At 44.8% G+C, this 21,826-nt stretch overlaps 1 protein-coding gene across 1 annotated transcript in view; it reads left to right on the top strand.

Annotated features, from left to right (window-relative positions):
* Nucleotides 1-21,826, top strand: part of LOC126249404 (glutamate receptor ionotropic, kainate 2-like) — a 376,144-nt gene that overhangs the window by 96,062 nt on the left and 258,256 nt on the right. Inside the window, exon 5 of the mRNA XM_049951058.1 lies at nucleotides 20,233-20,374. Coding sequence (XP_049807015.1) covers nucleotides 20,233-20,374 — 142 coding nt within the window. The remainder of the gene's footprint in view (nucleotides 1-20,232; nucleotides 20,375-21,826) is intronic.

Here is a 21,826-nt window from a genome sequence, read left to right as displayed (position 1 = left end):
CTCGTGCCGTTGGTGTGGATGATGGAATGTATACAGTACAAAGAGAGAAGGTGTATCCAGAAAGGGAAAGACGGACAGCGACAGCTTGGAAGGAAGTGTTTAAGGGGACTGGGTGATAATGGAGAGTATCATGGAGAAGAATCATGAGTCCTCCATGTGCTGGAGTGCCTTCAACAGAGGGCAGATCAAATCGGACTGACTGAAAATGGGGGAAAACAAAGCAGTCGTGGGGTCACAGCTTTGTTTCCCGAAGACAGAAGATGAGCGGCGAGTAGGATCGTAAGAGGATCGACAATTCATCCCGATTGGCTCGAATGGCGCGGATATTCCAATGGATAATGGACATAGGGTCCCGATTGACTCGAATGGAGCGGATATTCCAATGGATAATGGACATAGGGTGGACAGAAAATGGAAGAATGTGACCAAGGTTGCCCTCAACTCAACGACTGCTCAGAGCTTGCGACCGACAGCGTGGAACGGCATTCAGCCCAAGGCAGAAGATCCTGATCGATAGGTTGCTCAGGAGCAGCTCCTGCCACCAGCGATCGGCCGGTTGATCGGCAGCCAGCAGTGCACCTCAGCGACACAGAAGACGGGCGAGGGCGGCTACCGCCAGGTGGTGCTGTAGATGAGACACGCCATGGCGGAGAAGGAGAGGAACTGGGTTTCTTATTAGCCTTCTTGGAGACAGGATGTTTAGATGAAGGAGGAACCGATGGTTGTGAAGTTGGGGTACGTAAAAAATCTTCACGAGTAGGCTCCTTTTTGGAAGTCCGGGTGTCTGACTTTTGGGCTCGAGATTTAGCAGAACCCGGTGAAGGGTGAGCCACAGAGTGAGCAGGCGAAAGCGGGGAGGTTGAACGGGCGATCTTTGCGCTGGCCGATCTGACGACCACTGGCACTAAAGGTGAGATCACAAGTCTGAGTGGCCGCCTCCTTTCTTGGCCGAGGAGAGGCAAGGACAGTGCTGTATTTACCTGTCTGAGACACAGTGGGCTTTCGACTGGTGAATAATTTTCGAGCAGCAAAGGTCGACACCTTTTCCTTCACTATGATTTCCTGAATGAGCCGTTCGGTTTTAAAAATGGGGCAATCTCTAGAGGAAGCAGCGGGGTCACCCATACAGTTGATGCAACGAGGGGATGGAGGTGGACAAGCACCCTCATGGGCATCCTTGCCACACGTTACACATTTGGCCAGTTTGGAACAGGACTGGCTGGTATGATTGAACTGCTGACACTGATAACAACGCATAGGGTTTGGGATGTAAGGGCGAACGAAAATTATCTCATAGCCTGCTTTTATGTCCGATGGGAGTTGAACTCTGTCAAATGTCAAGAAGACAGTATGGGTTGGAACAATGTTCGTGTCAACCCTTTTCATAACTCGATGAACGGCCGTTATTCCCTGGTCAGAGAGGTAGCGTTGAATTTCATTGTCGGACAATCTGTCAAGGGAGTGCGTATAAACAACCCCACGTGAGGAATTTAAAGTGCGGTGCGCTTCCACCTGGACAGGGAAGGTGTGTAGCAGTGAAGTACGCAGTAATTTTTGTGCCTGGAGGGCACTGACTGTTTCTAACAACAAGGTGCCATTTCGTAATCTGGAACAAGACTTTACAGGACCTGCAATTGCGTCGACACCTTTCTGAATAATGAAAGGGTTGACCGTGGAGAATTCGTGACCTTCGTCAGACCGAGAAACAACAAGGAACTGTGGCAACGATGGAAGAACTGTCGGTGGCTGAGACTCATTGAACTTACTTGTGAGAAGACATAGTAGAAGATGAGGAAACCATTGCAGAAGTATCCCCCATGATTACCGGCGTCTCCAATGGCGCGCTCCTCCCTTGTGGGGACCCTCTCTGAGGGACCAATCGGCACTTTCGGAAGGTATCAGCTTGGGTAATCACCCCTCCCTGGGCCTGGCCGTTACCAGGGGGTACGTACGCGTCCTACCTGTCTACCTGGGGTGGGGAATTACGCTCTACCCCGTCACCGGCTACGCATGGAAATGCGTGGGTCGGCCTTCAGACACGCACAGGGAGGAAAAAAGAGAAAGGGAAAAACAAAGAAAGGGAAAGGAAAGAAGAGAGGTCTCAAACGCCGCAGCGGAGAAAAGGGTAAAGAGAAGAGGTAAGGAGAAGAGAAGGACAAAGGAAGGACGAAGACTTGCAAGCAGAGAAAGCGAAGAATGTGTTACATTTTCAAGCGTCCGTCTCCGGATGTAGGCACAAAACATACTCCCAGAGGGGGAGAAAGGGAAGGAAAGAGGCGGAGGTGAGGGGGGGGGGCGAAGATTGGGGATGGGGAAGGATGCGGAAAAGGAAGGTATGCAGCACGGAAAGGAAGGAGGGCCACATTAGTTCGGGGTCCCGTGCTCGCTGCGCATGTATCCACAAAAGAGTTGTGGACCCCCTGGGGGGAAAGTGGCCATTGCTTTTCCTGAATCATAGCGGAAAAAGCTGTAACATTTCCTACAAGGAAATCGCAGCAAGTTCCTTTCATTGTAGCTACTAATCCAAATTCGAGACGGCATTTGGATGCAGGTTTGATCCTTCATTCTGCTAAAATTCATTAGTAGCTGTTTTCGTTGTAACCATTCTTTCTTGACACTCAGTCAACGACGGTCAGCGGAAAACTTCTGTGGGTAATAGTCAGAAGCTCAATACTTGCGATCTGTTGTCGACTAACTGACATCTCAGTTGTAGCGCTAAAGGAAAGCTATGTTTTGTATAGCACGAAGAGAAATAGAGCTACCATCTGCTTTAGGGCAATTAAAAGCTTTCTGTTGAATTCACATGAATTCCGTCATGGATAAATAAATGAGTATCGATTCAAAACTTTCCATGTACAAACAAACAGTTCACAAATTTTAACTAATAATACATTGCACCCATTAGAAATGAAAAACTATGAAGGCTCCTTAGTTCAACACAATGAATAGAAAGTAACTGGCTGCCAGCTTCAGAATAAAGTTTTCTCGCCATAAAACAAATAGATTTTAACTTGAGTTCCACTTTCTACGCAGTTTGACAGAGCCACAAAAGGGGAAGCTTTAGAAAAACTGGTGGAGCTCTAGCAAATATTTAAATACTCAAGAATGCCTCATTTATAACCAGTCTGAATTTATTCCGATTTCCGAGAGGAGCTTCCGCCACCAGATTGACAGAACATCGAAATTTTCAGACTTTTTCCACTTTTCCTACTATTTCTCAGGAACTAAGCTTTCAATCCAAAAGGATACATGCACATAAAACATAGAAAACTACATTCTGAATCGATTAAGTACTGGTTTTGGTTGAAATGGCTCTGAGCACTATGGGACTCAACTGCTGAGGTCATAAGTCCCCTAGAACTTAGAACTACTTAAACCTAACTAACCTAAGGACAACACACACATCCATGCCCGAGACAGGATTCGAACCTGCGACTGTAGCGGTCACGCGGTTCCAGACTGTAGCGCCTAGAACCGCAAGGCCACTCCGGTTGGCCGATTAAGTACTAATACGCTTCAATTCAATGAATGAGTACTGTACAAACACTAAACTAATACAAATGTAATATAACACAGTAAGAATACAAACTGCAATGAATGCCTTTCTTTGTTCGAAACCAAGTATTATAGCTTACTGCAACACGGCATTGTAACTTACGAATGTCATCAAAAAGAGAGTGAAGGAAGCTATTCCTCTATGAATATGTACCTGTATAGCTGTGCTCCACTATCCATCTGTTTCGACCCCTTGCTCCTCCATTATACTGCCAGTGCATCTGCTGCATTCTCGTGAGACCATAATCGGTTTGAGCATCTTCTCCTTCGTTCACCACTACCTCTGTGTGAAGTCATGCCATTTATGCTTACAAAATATGGCTGAATACAGAACCAAAGTTACCATTCCAGAGTATGATCAATTTGTGACAAAGGATAGTTTATAAGCCGAAGGTCAGGAAAACAGGGGGCAGGCATTTGGTCAGAAATGACTGTAGAACAGACAATGATGCGATAAGTGAATAGTTCTGGGGGCTTAGCACACGGCAGAGGATTGCTTGCTTGCTTCGACGCTACAGTTGTTGACGTCCTAGAACAAGTCTAAAAATGTTGTGGAGTGTCGTTTGAAACTAGTGAGCAGCAGGTTGTAACACCGAAAATGCAGGATGCATGGCACCTGCTAACGATATATAACTTTTTTCCTGAACTGTATGTAAATATTTGTAATTTAAACGATTTCTTTTAATAATTAAGGACATTGCTTCACTGTATGTGTACATTCAGGTAGAGGTCTGTTGACGTTTCATTGTATTTATCAGTATTTTACTGTGAAACTTATAAGCTCTGGAAAAAAGCCAAAGGAATTGTTATTTGCATCGACTAGCAACGATAATAGCAGTGCTTGTGCGTTGTAAAATCTTTGGGTAGGTAGTTGTTGCGCAGAGCGCATGGAGAGAGAGGGAGACGGGTTCCAGCGCTTGTAGTGCGCGGAAGTGTGGTGTTAACGCTCTCGCAGTAGGGAGTACCATTTTCGGCGGCATCATGTTCGCGCGCCGGCCAGATGTCTAGAGCAGGAGTACGGACAGTGGACGGGCGGAAGACGCTGTATTAATTACGATTGCCCGTTCCTATAATTAGCCGTGGCTCCACAACATGCAGCTGTCGTCAACAACAGCAGCAGTTCCAGGAGCACAGTTTCGTCGTCGGCTCCGAGTTTCGTCGTATGCACAACACTGAAGTAAGACTGTTCGTTGGTAGAAAGTATTAACGGCTAACGCAACAGCACAACTGAATGTGATTTGATTGATAAGATTTATTTAAATAATAATCAGTTAGACTCAGGGTGATTGTGTCCTCTTTGCCCCAGACATTGTTACCAAGCAGGATCCTTGTTCCTTTTTTTTTTCCTAATATGCTAACTGAGTGTCATAAGAAACAAATTGAATAGTTACAGCCAGTTTATTAATGAATAATTTCTCTCTTAAGAATTTTAGCCTCACTCTACTTTCAGTTAACTGTTGTACAACAGAGGCTTCAGTATATGACTAACGTAAAGGAATTTCATTTTTCAAGTTTGAGAATCAGTCACTGGAAAAATCCAAATCTAAAGAAATGTACAAATTAAGAGTACGGAAGTTTTATTTATTTTACATACAGCTTGGAGCACATGGCTGTTTGGTTTGGTACATATTCTAGTATTTAATTCTGTTCAAGTCAGTAAAAAAGCCTCAGTTGTTCAGACAATAATATGAAATCCAATTTGCAAAATAAGTAACGGCAAAAGTAAAAAGTGCTTGCTTTTTTTCTAAATGTCTTTGATGACGTTATGCTGAGGTCACTGAAAGTCATTGTTCACGTAACGAAGTTCAGTACTAACATATAGTTTAATTGCATATTTTCAAATCATTACTCGATTGCCCTTTATAAAATTTAATGCCAAACATAACGTAAGAGTGACTTCTCAGTTTTCTCTATCATTACATACTCACTTAAAATAGGTGTCAAAAAAATCGTGGCAACCTTTAATTTTGGATGTAAATAACTCTAGTGGGCTGGCGACCGTTAATTACTTCCTTTTCGTTCATTAGTGTAACTTTTGGATTCATGATCGGTGGTACCCCTTTCTGTCCAGTGTTGTTCGTGAGCGAATGCACAAAATAACTTTCATTTTCCAAATTGTAGCCCTGTTCGGTTTAATTACTTTTATTTTTAGTAGGCTTTTCATCAGAAGCGTTGGTTGTACACTTTCCTCCTACTTATCTGTATCACTTGTTCGGGAAAGATAGCCTTATACAATCAGAAAAAAATCGATTAGGCATACACGCGATCCATGGCCATATTTTATATCGCAAGCAGGATAGGCCGATTAGTAAGACGGAGGTTACAAGGTGGAAGCTAGAACATCAAGAACAGAAAGAAATATTTTAAATGCCAGGAAGTTGTATGGCTGTTTTCATTCCATGATCATTTTTCTGATGTTGAATCTGTAAAGTCCCTTTGTTCTGGGATAGCAGGTAATGTGGAGGAAGGCATTCATTACAATTTGTAGGCATACAGTGTTGTTTTGCCTTTTTGTTGTGCTACTGTTCAGCCTGGAATAGCGAACGGCTCTTGGGTCCGACTGAGCAAACCGACGTCATAAGGAGGGCAATGCAGGACCCCTCAGTAACTAGGCACCCTGACGCAGGAACATGTAGTCATGAAGCTGGCACTGCAGAAGAGTGAAAGCAGAAGTTATACACATTGCAACGCCGACAGGGCTTCTGGAGGCGATGGCATGACACGAAATCTATGGCAAATGACGCCATGATCACACAAAGCTAACGGCCGGCACCTCAGCCCTATTATAACATAGCAGGCAGGATAGCTGAGGCTTCAGAAACACTAACTCACCTGGATTGCGTCCGCCCCCGGTAGTTGAGTGGTCAGAATGTCAATCCTAAAGGCCCGGGCTCGATTCCCGACTGGCTCGGAAATTTTCTCCTCTCAGGGACTTGGTGTTGTGTTGTCTTAATCATTATCATTTCATCCCCATCGACGCGCATGTCACCGAAGTGGCGTCAAATCGAAAGACTTGCACCCGGCGAACGGTCTACCCGACGGGAGGCCCTAGTCACACGACATTTACATTTTACGTGGCTTGCATATACACCACCTAATGCAGACTGTCGGTGTCAGTCATGCAGTTATCGTCAGCCACTAGTCACGAGGAGAGGTCCACACCTATCCGCTGTCTGGGATAACCCAGCACGCTGATGCTGACAGTAGCTGTCGGCCGCTGCCTATGCTGAGTCAGAATGCAGCCGACATGGTGCCTTTCCATCGGCGGGCCACTCACTGGGTGACTATCAGCTACTGCTTGTCGCCCATCTGACGGACCGGGCTTCGAGTCTGGGCCATCTAGCTGCCAGAAGCCTCCATCTGAGTGGGCACCTATTGCTGCTTTTCATCATCACCCAGTGCAGGCACGCACCAACATCATCATCCGTGCTGGGGGCCGCATTTTGATCCCTCCTAGTCTAGTACACCTCGTGCTGAGCAACAGAGCTAGGCTAAATACGGTAACCCATGCGTTGTCTGTCTGTCTCGCACCACCCGTTGCACCCACTCCTGAGTCAGTGTTGTTACCAACTGTCACCACCGCCTCAGGGAACATGTAGCACACCATCCTCCCGACGGGCCACTGCTGACACCTGTAGATTTCGCTGGCTGTGGCCGCCTATGTTACTGTGGGCTGTTGGCCGCCTTTCCAGCCTGGTCCTCACTGCTACGGTTGTTGTGAAACAGAGAATTTATTCAACAAGTATAGTTTCCGTGGCGGCTTATCACCCGACACCTGACACCACAGCACTACAGCGCCGCCCAGGGCGGTAAACTGAAGGCAACCTGATCTATCACAGCCAACCTCGCCACCAACCGTAGCGGTCACTCAACGCTACATTTTTCTTGGTATGCATCTCTTCATCGAATTTAAACGTATCGGGTGTTAAACGACTGAATATACGATTTTTTGTGTCGTCTCATTGTCATTATATGCTTGTACCCTGAGAAGCAAGGAGAGGATATTGTTTGGTGGCCGGTATCCCCTTTCTATAACATAACTGCAAGCGTATATTAACAGATTCTCTATTCATAAGTATAAGAAAGTAACTTAACTTAAGGTAGTTGTTGTGGTACAAGCTGTTACCTAACAGTCGACATTAGCCTCACAGCTGGTGAAGTACAAGTCCGCTATGTGCACTACTGTGGTCACTAGGCACTGACTGACTCTGAGTTAGAGGCTGAGCTAACTGCGACTGCGACACCCACTGGGCTGTGACTGATGACTCACTGGATGAGTGACTGTGTCTGCTACTGACTGGAGCCTCTGGTCCGCGGCGGCGATCTAAATACTGGTGGTCGAGAGGGCATTGGTGGCGCGTTTCTTGAGAGTTTGTCTTTGGCTACTCTTCTCATAGGCTCACTTGCTCCGGTGCCTACTACCGACCTTCTCGCAGCCTCCTTGACGATCGGTGTGCTGGCGCCAGCTTACGCCATCACACGATGATCTATATTTTTTGAACTGGTATACTTCAAAAGCTTTGATTTTTGTGGAACTAGAGGAAGACTGGAAAAAGTGTGAAAATTTGAATATTTTTACCAACGTGGCTGCAAAATTTCCACTCATAAATCAGTGCAAACTCAGACAGAATTCCTAAATGCATAGAACAGTGTCCTGGACTCTATCAACTAGTAGAATTCTAATTTTACTAGCATATCAATAAAACATTGTAAGTTCTTAATTTATGGGGGCAGCTAATTGAAATTACGTCAGCGTTCCATAACGGTTTTACACATGAAATACCATTTAACATGTTCTTTACTATGTGATAGAACAGTCATTTCCGAGGTACTGCACACTTATATTACTCGGTAAATTTTTACAATTTCATTCGTGATATGCAGTTTTAATAACACTATCAGCGTAGGTTCTCTCACAGCTTGACTGCTATGACTGTACAGCGGAGACTGAGAAGGCCCTCTGCGACGCTCCTGTAGGCGTACCTTGACGCAGACGGCATATGGAACACCTTCCTAAAGCTTGGTGCGAACCCAGGCCATATCTGCGAAATACCTCTACCTCTTCATGTAATCGCTTATGACTTTCTCATATTGGTTTTTGCTATAGCGACTTATTTTATTTACGATACAGGATAATCTTATATTGAACCTGAAAAAATCCTATCCCATGATTTAGTAAACATTCTTAATAAAAAAGTAAAACTGGAGTGAAAACATAGCCCTTCATTTCCAACACAATGTATTTAAAATTAAGTGAAAAAAAAATCAACTCCACAATCTGATCCAGAATACCATGCGATGTTGATAGGCCGCCACGTCATCCTCATTGATATGACATCATTTGTATACGGTATGGAGGAGCCAATTGTCAGCTTTCTAGACTTGTAAAAAATTTTCAAACGTGTGTGAAATCTTATGGGACTTAACTGCTAAGGTCATCAGTCCCTAAGCTTACACACTACTTACCCTAAATTATCTTAAGGACAAACACAAACACCCGTGCCCGAGGGAGGACTCGAACCTCCGCCGGGACCAGCCGCACAGTCCGTGACTGCAGCTTTTCTTTCAAGAAACTCCTCAGATTGCCTCATGAGGCTATGTTCGCTCCTTTTCAGTCCTCCCAACGAGCAAAATTCCCTGGAAGTACTGGGAATCCAACACGGATCTTCCATATGCCATGCAAGCATAGTGGCTTATCTGCTACGGAAGTTGAGCGCACAGCAAAGTAGTACAGATATACTGATAAAATTTGGTACAATTTTCTTACTTATTTAATTGAAAATGATGCCGCAACTTCTGAACCGTTTCCCAGTTCTAACAAGTAGTTACTCCGCAATGTTTTTATCTTGTATAGTTGAAAATAACATTTTCCCCAATAAGACGATAATGAAAACATTCCAAAATGGCCTTTCGAACGATGTTTTCATGGTAAAACTCACGTATCCTGCAACTTTCAATTTTGCAGCTATTGTTTGCAGTGGCCCTAAATTTTACGAAATAAAATGAAATATCTCGAAAAATACTCTTTAAAATTAAGAAAAATGCTTGAAATTATTTGTCTTCACATAGATAGCATTGTATGTCTTCACATACATAGCATCGTATGTCTTAAAATATTTAAAGCCGCCACTCACGAACGATTCAGTTGGCCAAATGACCTCGCAGCAAGGCAAACCTCACCATATGCAGGAAACTCATATGGACTGATGTGACGCAGCCGGCTTTTTTTTTTTTTTTCGAAATGTCCAGAGTATGTCGCGCCGAGCAACCAAGCCAGTGTTAGCCTTGCTTTCGTGTGTGAGAGATCCAAAGTGGCAGTCCAGCTGAGATTCCGGACAGTCCACAAGGTTTAGCTCAGAGCGAGACCACTTGGCAAATTAGATAGTTCATGTGTGCCAGTCTAGAGTAATAATGTCCGGTGAAAGCATAAATTTTCCTTTTATTTTGGAAGTTTCGTTTTAGGGCATGTTCATTGATAATTTTTAGGCGCTTTTCGAATGAAGGGAATAGTAAGACAACTTACTTTTATCGTGCCTGTTGCTAGCAAGGAGGCAATTTCAATTTTGTTGTTGTTTATTATTTGTATTAAGGTACACAGGTCATTGTGGATGGTAGATAACCGTTATTTTAGGATATTTACTCCCCTAATTGCATATTCACGTTATTTTTGCCCCTTAGGTGTGTTCATTATAGTTTTCATCATGCTTATATATGATGTCCCAGGAGGAAATTGTTATTATTCAGGGATATTACAGAAACGATAATTTGGAACAAAGAACTTCATATGAACTTATGGCCTGTTCCGAATGGTTTCCGAGATAGAACACATTTAATGTACACTGTTATTTATTTTCTGTAACATTCAGTACATTGTAAGATTTACACATGTTCAACAGTTTGTAAAAGTTACAATATGCGATTTACAAAGTATCAACTGAAAAATAATTATTTTTAACACATTAACCTCTAAGTATTATCATCCACATCACATTCCAGCTTTTGACAGTACACAAGAAATGTTCGAATTTCCCGTCGTGAACTTCAGTGCATTTGTGTACTCTTGGGAGAATATGTGTTGCTTGTTTCACTGCCTCTACACGTGCCCTAATGAGGTTAGCAGCGTCCATGATGCGACCAAACAGTTCATCTCGTGTATTCACCTTTCTTTTTACGCTTCAGGCTTCACCCAACTCCACAAACAAAAATCTAATGGCGTAAGGTCTGACGATTTTGATGGCAAGTTAACTCTACTACCACAACCAATGCTGCGATTAAGGTAAGTATGGTTGAGACGTTTCCTCACAGGTTAGGTAAAATGTGGAGGCGCTCTCTCATACTGGAAATGCATTGCAGTCCGCGTATCCAAAAGAAGTCCTCAAGATATTCAACGAACGAATTTTGCAAAAAATAAAGGTAATTCTCCTCCGTCATCCGCTCTTCTGAAATGACTGGACCCATCAACACGTTACTGATCATACCGCGCCAAACATTAATCGAAAAACAAACTTGGAAACTGATTTCCACTGTATTGTGTGGATTTACATGTGATTCCATTCCGTGTAAACGCGGTTTCATCAGTGAATAGTGTTAGTGGAAGCAAATAACGACTGTCATTTAACCAGTGACAAAATTATAGTCATGTGGCATTGTCGCCAACCTTAAGGCTATACACGTTCTGTAAGTGAAATGGGTATAAGTTTTCCGCATGTAACGTTCGCCATACACATGTTCGTGACACATTGATATGTGCAGAAAGTAGTCGTGTGACGATAGGACTACGCTGCACCATTTCAAAAATGTGTTGCTGTTCATGCACAGGTTATTGAACTATACGTTCAGAAAAAACTGGGAATTTCGAAGAATATCTGTTTCACACAATGCGCCAAAAATATGGTAAACACTCTACAAATAGGAGTTCGACTTGTCGGAACCTGCTGACGGTATTCTTCGACAGCAGGAGGAACACTAGTATCGCAGAAGCCTTAAACATACTCCATATCTGTATATTCTTCATCAGTTTAGATGTTTGGCATTTTAGCCAGCGTATGTACAAATACAGTTAACTGATGCTTCTCTTTGATACACTCGCAATCCCTCGCACTACATCATTCACAATAGACCATGGACATCGGCGTGTTCCACGGGCTAGTTTAATGGCAGAAAGACATCCTGAGCAAAGAGGCTGAAAGCAACGAGGTAGGCTGAACTGGAATAAAATGTCAGAGAGTTTAGGTGGCTAAGACACATAAGTATGCGTCACTAGCTCAAAAACAAATTTATTAGTAGAGTCAAATGAAAACGAGACAGATGAATAAAAAGTAACTACACTCATGCTCATAAATTAAGGATAATTGCAGAATGTGGTGCCACACAACGTGGCACTACACAAAACAGGCGCTAATAGCATAGGTACATAGGGAACACACACGACACAAATCTGTAAGTCCACGGTATTGGTGATAAGTTGAGAAAACCGTCCCGAAACACATGTGCTACAAAACGCCTCTGTTTCCTGCGCAAGCACCCTGACATCAATATGGGATATGATAACCATGCACATGTACACAGGCCGCACAACGGGTTGACATATTCTGGATCAGGTGGTCGAGCAGCTGCTGGGGTATAGCCTCCCATTCTTGCACCAGTGCCTGTCGGAGCTCTTGAAGTGTCCTAGGGGTTTGAAGACGTGCAGCGATACGTCGACTGAGAGCATCCCAGACGTACTCGATGGGGCTTAGGTCTGGAGAGCAGGCAGGCCACTCCATTCGCCTGATATCTTCTGTTTCAAGGTACTCCTCCACGATGGCAGCTCGGTAGGACCGTGCGTTATCATCCATCAGGAGGAAGGTGGGACCCACTGCATTCCTGAAAAGGCGGACATACTGCTGCAAAATGACGTCCCGATACACCTGACCTGTTACTGTTCCTCTGTCGAAGACATGCAGGGGTGTACGTGCACCAATCATAATCCCACCCCACATCATCAAACCACGACCTCCATACAGGTCCATTTCAAGGACATTAAGGGGTTGGTATCTGGTTCCTGGTTCACGACAGATGAAAACCCGGCGATAATCACTGTTCAGGGTATACCTGGACTCGTCCGTGAACATAATCTGGGACCACTGTTCCAATAACCATGTAATGTGTTCCTGACACCAGGCTTTACGGGCTCTCCTGTGACCAGGGGTCAGTGGAATGCACCTTGCAGGTCTCCGGGAGAATAAACCATGTTTGTTCAGCCGTCTGTAGACTGTGTGTCTGGTGACAACTGTTCCAGTGGCTGCGGTAAGGTCCCGAGCACGGCTACCTGAAGTACTCCGTGGCCGTCTGTGGGCACTGATGATGAGACATCGGTCTTCTTGTGGTGTTTTACACTGTGGACGTCCCGTACTGTAGCGCCCGGACACATTTCCTGTCTGCTGGAATCGTTGCCATAATCTTGAGATCACACTTTGTGGCACACGGAGGGCCCGTGCTACGACCTGCTGTATTTGACCAGCCTCCAGTCGCCCTAGTATTCTACCCCTCATAACGTCATCAATGTGTGTTCTTTGAGCCATTTTCAACACGCTATCACCATTAGCACGTCAGAAAACGTCTGCACACTTACTCGCTGCACCGTACTCTGACGTGCACCAACACACCTCTGCGTATGTGGACTGCTGCCAGCGCCACCGTGCGACGACCGAAGGTCAAGTGCACCACATGGTCATACCCCGAGGTGATTTAAACCCGAAAACCGCCCACCAGAGCGTTGTTTCACCATGTATCAGCATTATCATTAATTTATGAGCATGAATGTATATTGTTTATTATTTCAAAGATAATCGCCACAGCTGTGAGACAACGCGGTCATTGCCTTCAGGGAAAAATGTTTACGGTTGCATAAAGAAGCATGACTGCACCCAGGCGTGCACCTCTTCGTCCGAAGCAAATCAACGGCCACGAATGTCTTTCTCCAAGTCTCAACAAATATTTAAATCGTATAGGGAGAGACCAGGACTGTATGGAAAATATGTGAGGGCTTGCCAGCGGAACCTCTGCAATGTAATCCACACAACCTTGGCAACTTGAAACTTGTGGAGGGAAGAGGGGCGGGGGCAATATTTTGCAACAAAAATGATCCTTTCCGTCAACATTCCTGGTATTAGGACTTAATGCAGTTTTTGCAGATTGTCCCTACATCGTTGTGCGTTAGCTGTGACACTATGTTCCAGAAAGTAAATGAGCAGCAGGCCCTTGCTGTCAAAGAGAAGGGTCATCGTGACTTTACTGGACAGCTTTGGATTTTTCGATGGGGGTGAATCTATGTGCTTCCTATGTTGGTACTTCGACACTTTGTTACAGTTGAAGCGGGTCATCAAGTTCAAATGCCCAGGAATATTGACGGCATCATTCTGTTGCAGAATAATCCCCGCCCATACTGTACCAAGGTTGTTTTGACTACGATCCAGAAGTTTCGATGGGAAGCTGTTACACATCCTCCATAGAGTCCCGATCTCTTCCCATGTGGTTTCGATATTTTTGGAGCTCCGAAGAAAGACACTGGTGATCGCCGATTTGCTTCGGACTAACAGGTGCACGCCTGGGTACAATCATGGTTCTACAGGCAACAGCAAACATTTTTCCGTGAATGCATTGTCCTTCTTGTTTCACAGTGGGATAAATGTATTAACAGCTATGGCAATTACTTTTGAAATAATAAACAATTCACAGATTTTACATGTCTCGATGCCCATTATACATTAAATGTGGTCTATCTCGGAAACCTCTCTGCGTACGGCTTATGTCAATATGAAGTTTTTAGTTTCAAATGAGCGTTCCTGTCATATCCCACATTATGGACCATTCCTCCTGTGACTCCTTGTATATACTGCTAGTTAATGTGTTGTGGAATGGAAGGGGCAGTCGTGGAGCAGACAGAACGATTCCCATGAAATATTTTAATATTCCCTTGATTGGAAGAACGTTCTAAACATGGTTACCACTTTTCAAGACAAGTAGTGAAAGTAAGCTCATTCAATTAAAAGTAAACGTGGTCTTGTCTCACAGTACCAACAGACAGGGTAAATGTAAGCACCACGTGTCTTCAAGATCATACGTTCACACTGTCCGAGGTTTTACAGAAATAGGACAGACAGATAATTTGATGTATAGTACCATGAATATTGCAGTTCTACGATTAAATATACAACACAAATTGTCAACAGAAACTCATGTTTAAAGGCCCTAGAAATATGCAGACAACAGAACCTACAATCCACAGACGTGAATAATAAACAAACGGACAGTGAATACATTGTTTCCTATATTTAGCACTGAACATCTCCTCGTAAACTATCCCCTTGATAATAAATGGCACTACTGATGTTTTTCACAGTCGCACATCCATCAACCACCCTCCGCAGTACACAGCCCCATCCACAAACTCTCTCTATTTAAAACGACATACTGTCCCACCATATAATAACTGACTACTTCTTTCGGTCGCTACCTGACAAAAACGGAAAACGATGTAAATTTAAACGCAATCTATAGGCGCTGGATATTGAGCTACGACTCGAACCACGTTGTAAATGAATAAGAAAATTAAAAACAGTGACTGGAGACAGTGTTTAATTATTAGAATTCGTTCACTTAAAGTAGCAGTCACAGCTGCCTCACAAAAAAGTAAGGTCTGTTACTAACAATAGCATTCGATATATTATGGGTGATATTTTAATTTAACTCTTGTTTTCAGAGTCTTGAACCACCCTCATGTCAAGTGTGAGAAATTTGCAGAGAAATTTCTATAGTTGATAATCTCTCTGGCCCCTTACTGCCAGAAAATAATAAACGATGCTGTTTTCTTGGCAGAGACGCAGAAATTGAATTATCCTCTAGGGTAGTTACTGAACAGACAAATGCTGATCCGTCAGCCAGAAGTAAGGAAACAGTTATGGCAGTATTTTACATATCTTTCAAATTAGTTGATGATAATTATGAGTAGGAAAATCGCAAAATTAAAGATATTTGATACACGTTGTCTTTGCTTACCAAAAATTACTTGTGAATTGTATTATTTCTGTACTGTACTGTACTATAATAATAGACAACTGTTAACACGTCACTGAAAAAATATTTTAATAGATTCCTGCAGTCATGAAGATTAGATTAGATTAGATTAATACTAGTTCCATGGATCATGAATACGATATTTCGTAATGATGTGGAACGAGTCAAATTTTCCAATACATGACATAATTAGGTTAATTTAACAACACACTTAAGTTAATACAACAACTTTATTTTTTGTGTTTTTTTGTTTTTCTTTATTTTTTATTTTTATTTTTTTAATATTTTTTTTTCTTAATTTATATCTAAAAATTCCTCTATGGAGTAGAAGGAGTTGTCATTCAGAAATTCTTTTAATTTCTTCTTAAATACTTGTCGGTTATCTGTCAGACATTTGATACTATTTGGTAAGTGACCAAAGACTTTAGTGCCAGTATGATTCACCCCTTTCTGTACCAAAGTTAGATTTAATCTTGAATAGTGAAGATCATCCTTTCTCCTAGTATTGTAGTTATGCACACTGCTATTACTTTTGAATTGGGTTTGGTTGTTAATAACAAATTTCATAAGAGAGTATATATACTGAGAAGCTACTGTGAATATCCCTAGATCCTTAAATAAATGTCTGCAGGATGATCTTGGGTGGACTCCAGCTATTATTCTGATTACACGCACTTCAAGCAGAATCATGTTGCAGGTGTCACGATTTATTTGCCGAAAGAATGAATTGAAATGGCTGTAATTCAGTTCCTCATAGGTACTGCCACATGCAACGTGCCGTTGTGCAGCCGTCAATCTCTTGTGCAGGGTGACGGCTTGTGTCGTGTTTACTCCTTTCCCTCGATTTGGAGCAATTTACGTCCCTTCATAAATAATTTCACCAATCACCAAATTCGAATGAGAGTTTCTGCAACAACTTTAAATGTCTCAGTAGCCTTCTAGCTGAAAGCCGTATTTCCTGTTATTTCCTTTTCAGTTTCCTTTTCTTTTTGCAAATGCAGAGTACAGCGGCACCTAAATTTGCGTTGTTCATAGCCACGGTAGTTTCCTGAAAGTGCTTCACACTTCACAGTCACAAACCACTCCGAACAGGAGACCTATAGCCACTCGGCTCTGTGTGGCTCATTCGTATCTCCGTCATAAGGGCAGCGGTTAATCGAACCAGTCAAAACGGACTACGGCTGAGCGGACGGCTCGCGTGTGGCGGCCTTTATGTGGGCCATACATCAATTATTCTGATGATGTGTTATTGGCCAGTCCCTGTCATCAAGCGACACGCCATACCTAGCGCCAGCTGCTGCATGCAGTGCCGGGATACCCAGCTCCGCAGGGCACTTGAGGCTAATCACCACCTGGGTCCTGTATAGGAAGCTGCACTTGCTTTCCCAAAAGGACACAGCGAACGATACTCTTCTCAGGATATGTATGCTTTCTTCACGAATAGCTAACAAAATGAGAAGAACTGACGGCGGAAGTCACTCGTGGCGAGGTACGCTTTTGAAACTTAACATTTTCCTAACCATCTCGAAGTCCGTGAAATAATGAGTTAGAAATTAAGTACAAAAAAGAAGAAACGAGTGTCACATACGAAGGACCAACTTTATTGTGTATATCATTATAAATAATCAAATACACTCCTGGAAATGGAAAAAAGAACACATTGACACCGGTGTGCAGACTCACCATAGTTGCTCCGGACACTGCGAGAGGGCTGTAAAAGCAATGATCACACGCACGGCACAGCGGACACGCCAGGAACCGCGGTGTTGGCCGTCGAATGGCGCTAGCTGCGCAGCATTTGTGCACCGCCGCCGTCAGTGTCAGCCAGTTTGCCGTGGCATACGGAGCTCCATCGCAGTCTTTAACACTGGTAGCATGCCGCGACAGCGTGGACGTGAACCGTATGTGCAGTTGACGGACTTTGAGCGAGGGCGTATAGTGGGCATGCGGGAGGCCGGGTGGACGTACCGCCGAATTGCTCAACACGTGGGGCGTGAGGTCTCCACAGTACATCGATGTTGTCGCCAGTGGTCGGCGGAAGGTGCACGTGCCCGTCGACCTGGGACCGGACCGCAGCGACGCACGGATGCACGCCAAGACCGTAGGATCCTACGCAGTGCCGTAGGGGACCGCACCGCCACTTCCCAGCAAATTAGGGACACTGTTGCTCCTGGGGTATCGGCGAGGACCATTCGCAACCGTCTCCATGAAGCTGGGCTACGGTCCCGCACACCGTTAGGCCGTCTTCCGCTCACGCCTCAACATCGTGCAGCCCGCCTCCAGTGGTGTCGCGACAGGCGTGAATGGAGGGACGAATGGAGACGTGTCGTCTTCAGCGATGAGAGTCGCTTCTGCCTTGGTGCCAATGATGGTCGTATGCGTGTTTGGCGCCGTGCAGGTGAGCGCCACAATCAGGACTGCATACGACCGAGGCACACAGGGCCAACACCCGGCATCATGGTGTGGGGAGCGATCTCCTACACTGGCCGTACACCACTGGTAATCGTCGAGGGGACACTGAATAGTGCACGGTACATCCAAACCGTCATCGAACCCATCGTTCTACCATTCCTAGACCGGCAAGGGAACTTGCTGTTCCAACAGGACAATGCACGTCCGCATGTATCCCGTGCCACCCAACGTGCTCTAGAAGGTGTAAGTCAACTACCCTGGCCAGCAAGATCTCCGGATCTGTCCCCCATTCAGCATGTTTGGGACTGGATGAAGCGTCGTCTCACGCGGTCTGCACGTCCAGCACGAACGCTGGTCCAACTGAGGCGCCAGGTGGAAATGGCATGGCAAGCCGTTCCACAGGACTACATCCAGCATCTCTACGATCGTCTCCATGGGAGAATAGCAGCCTGCATTGCTGCGAAAGGTGGATATACACTGTACTAGTGCCGACATTGTGCATGCTCTGTTGCCTGTGTCTATGTGCCTGTGGTTCTGTCAGTGTGATCATGTGATGTATCTGACCCCAGGAATGTGTCAATAAAGTTTCCCCTTCCTGGGACAATGAATTCACGGTGTTCTTATTTCAATTTCCAGGAGTGTATGTACTAACAAAGTACAGGGGTTGGTCAGAAATATGGAAACACCGCGAGAAATGCAGGCTTAAACATAAATGTGGATGCAGACCAAGCCTGCAGGTTGTGCTGTTGTATCTGACCACGAACGGCATCTGTGCAGTTTCCTCAATACGTTGCAAGTGTCAGTCATGATCATAATAGTGTTCTGGGTAGTGAGTGCGTTATGTCGGAGCTAAGTGACTTTGTGAGCAAATTTTTGGTGCACATATCGTGAGTGCTTCTGTAACCAAGGCACCCGAAGGGTTTTGTGCTTTGGGAGGCATTATATCAAAGATTTATACTGCATACAGGGAAAGCGGGAGAACACCATCCGCTTAGTCACAGCCCGGAGGGTCCGCAGCTCGTGGTCGTGCGGTAGCGTTCTCGCTTCCCGCGCCCGGGTTCCCGGGTTCGATTCCCGGCGGGGTCAGGGATTTTCTCTGCCTCGTGATGACTGGGTGTTGTGTGCTGTCCTTAGGTTAGTTAGGTTTAAGTAGTTCTAAGTTCTAGGGGACTGATGACCATAGATGTTAAGTTCCATAGTGCTCAGAGCCACAGCCCGGAGGAAAATATCAGTTGAGTGATCGTCACAGACGGTTACTGAAGAGGATAGCAACAACAAATAAGAAGGTGAGAGCTGCAAAAGTTACTGCAGAATCTAATATCGCACTTGCGAACCCGTGCAGCGCAACAACACAACGGAGCTCCGTAAAAGGGGAACCGAAGGGCGAGGTGGAATTCCAGAACCATTCATCACTCATGCCTGTGCCCGTCACAGGAAAACTCGGTGCCGAAGCCATAAAACCTGGACTGTGAAGCAATGGAAGTAAGTCATTTGGTCGGACGAGTCTTCTTTCACACTGTTTCCATCTTCTGGCAAAGTATACGCCCCGAGAGTGAAACATGGCGGGGATTCGGTGATGTTTTGGGAAGCCATATCGTGATATTCCATGGGCACGATAGCTACTTTGTACTGTCGCATTACTGCCAGGGATTATAAGACAAGTTTGACTGATCAGGTCCGTCCCATGGTACAATGTTTGTTCTCTAATGTCGACGCTGTGTTCCCTGACGACAGGACCCTGTCCACACAGTTCGCATCGTCCAGGACTGGTTTCGTGAGGACTAGGATGAAACCCTGACCACCAGTCACCAGATTTCAATATTATTGAGCCTTTGTGGTCTACATTGGAAAGAAGGGTGCATAATTGCTACCCACCTCCATCATCCTTACCTGAACTTCCCACTATTTCGCAAGAAGAATGGTGATGTGAATGTGATATAACACAACAATGGTAAAATTATAGGACCTGAGTAACTGCTTGCATTAACACCAACTATTATACGCTGCTTGATCTGATCGTACGTTTTCTATCTAAAAGTTACTGTGATATGTTTCTTCTGGGTGGAATTAAAAGTAATTTATTACAACCTCTGTTCTTTAGAGGGTGCCTGGTCTGATGTGTTCTTGCCAGGTTCAGTTTTAATGTAATATACGTATCTAGTCATTCTGTATGGTGATGATAACGAACCAGTGAATTTTCATCCACAGGCCGCTTCTCAAGGAAGTGAAGAAGTCCTCGGAGACGCGAGTAGTCCTGGACTGTGAGCCGGACCTCATACTGGACGTTCTGCGCCAGGCAGACGAGGTCAAACTGATGCACGTTTACCAGTCATTTTTCATCACTTCTCTGGTGAGACATCATGGAGTCTGAAACTCATTAGAGTATCTACAGGGTGTTACAAAAAGGTACGGCCAAACTTTCAGGAAACATTCCTCACACACAAATAAAGAAAAGATGTTATGTGAACATGTGTCCAGAAACGCTTAATTTCCATGTTAGAGCTCATTTTAGTTTCGTCAGTATGTACTGTACTTCCTCGATTCACCGCCAGTTGGCCCAATTGAAGGAAGGTAATGTTGACTTCGGTGCTTGTGTTGACATGCGACTTATTGCTCTACAGTACTAGCATCAAGCACATCAGTTCGTAGCATCAACAGGTTAGTGTTCATCACGAACGTGGATTTGCAGTCAGTGCAATGTTTACAAATGCGGAGTTGGCAGATGCCCATTTGATGTATGGATTAGCACGGGACAATAGCCGTGGCGCGGTACGTTTGTATCGAGACAGATTTGCAGGACGAAGGTGTCCCGACAGGAAGACGTTCGAAGCAATTGATCGGCGTCTTAGGGAGCATGGAACATTGCAGCCTATGACTCGCGACTGCGGAAGTCCTAGAACGACGAGGACACCTGCAATGGACGAGACAATTCTTCGTGCAGTTGACGATAACCCTAATGTCAGCGTCAGAGAAGTTGCTGCTGTACAAGGTAACGTTGACCACGTCACTGTATGGAGAGTGCTACGGAAGAACCAGTTGTTTCCGTACCATGTACAGCGTGTGCAGGCACTATCAGCAGCTGATTGGCCTCCACGGGTACACTTCTGCGAATGGTTCATCCAACAATGTGTCAGTCCTCATTTCAGTGCAAATGTTCTCTTTACGGATGAGGCTTCATTCCAACGTGATCAAATTGTAAATTTTCACCATCAACATGTGTGGGCTGACGAGAATCCGCACGCAATTGTGCAATCACGTCGTCAACACAGATTTTCTGTGAACGTTTGGGCAGGCATTGTTGGTGATGTCTTGATTGGGCCCCATGTTCTTCCACCTACGCTCAATGGAGCACGTTATCATGATTTCGTACGGGATACTGTACCTGTGCTGCTAGAACATGTGCCTTTACAAGTACGACACAACATGTGGTTCATGCACGACGGAGCTCCTGCACATTTCAGTCGAAGTGTTAGTACGCTTCTCAACAACAGATTCGGTGACCGATGGATTGGTAGAGGCGGACCAATTCCATGGCCTCCACGCTCTCCTGACCTCAACCCTCTTGACTTTCATTTATGGGGGCATTTGAAAGCTCTTGTCTACGCAACCCCGGTACCAAATGTAGAGACTCTTCGTGCTCGTATTGTGGACGGCTGTGATACAACACGTCATTCTCCAGGGCTGCATCAGCGCATCAGGGATTCCATGTGACGGAGGGTGGATGCATGTATCCTCGCTAACGGATGACATTTTGAACATTACCTGTAACAAAGTGTTTGAAGTCACGCTGGTACGTTCTGTT

This window comes from Schistocerca nitens, chromosome 3, assembly GCF_023898315.1.
Source record: "Schistocerca nitens isolate TAMUIC-IGC-003100 chromosome 3, iqSchNite1.1, whole genome shotgun sequence".
NCBI lineage: Eukaryota > Metazoa > Arthropoda > Insecta > Orthoptera > Acrididae > Schistocerca > Schistocerca nitens.
Note: the sequence above shows the minus strand (reverse complement) of the source record. Positions and strands in the feature narration are given on the sequence as shown.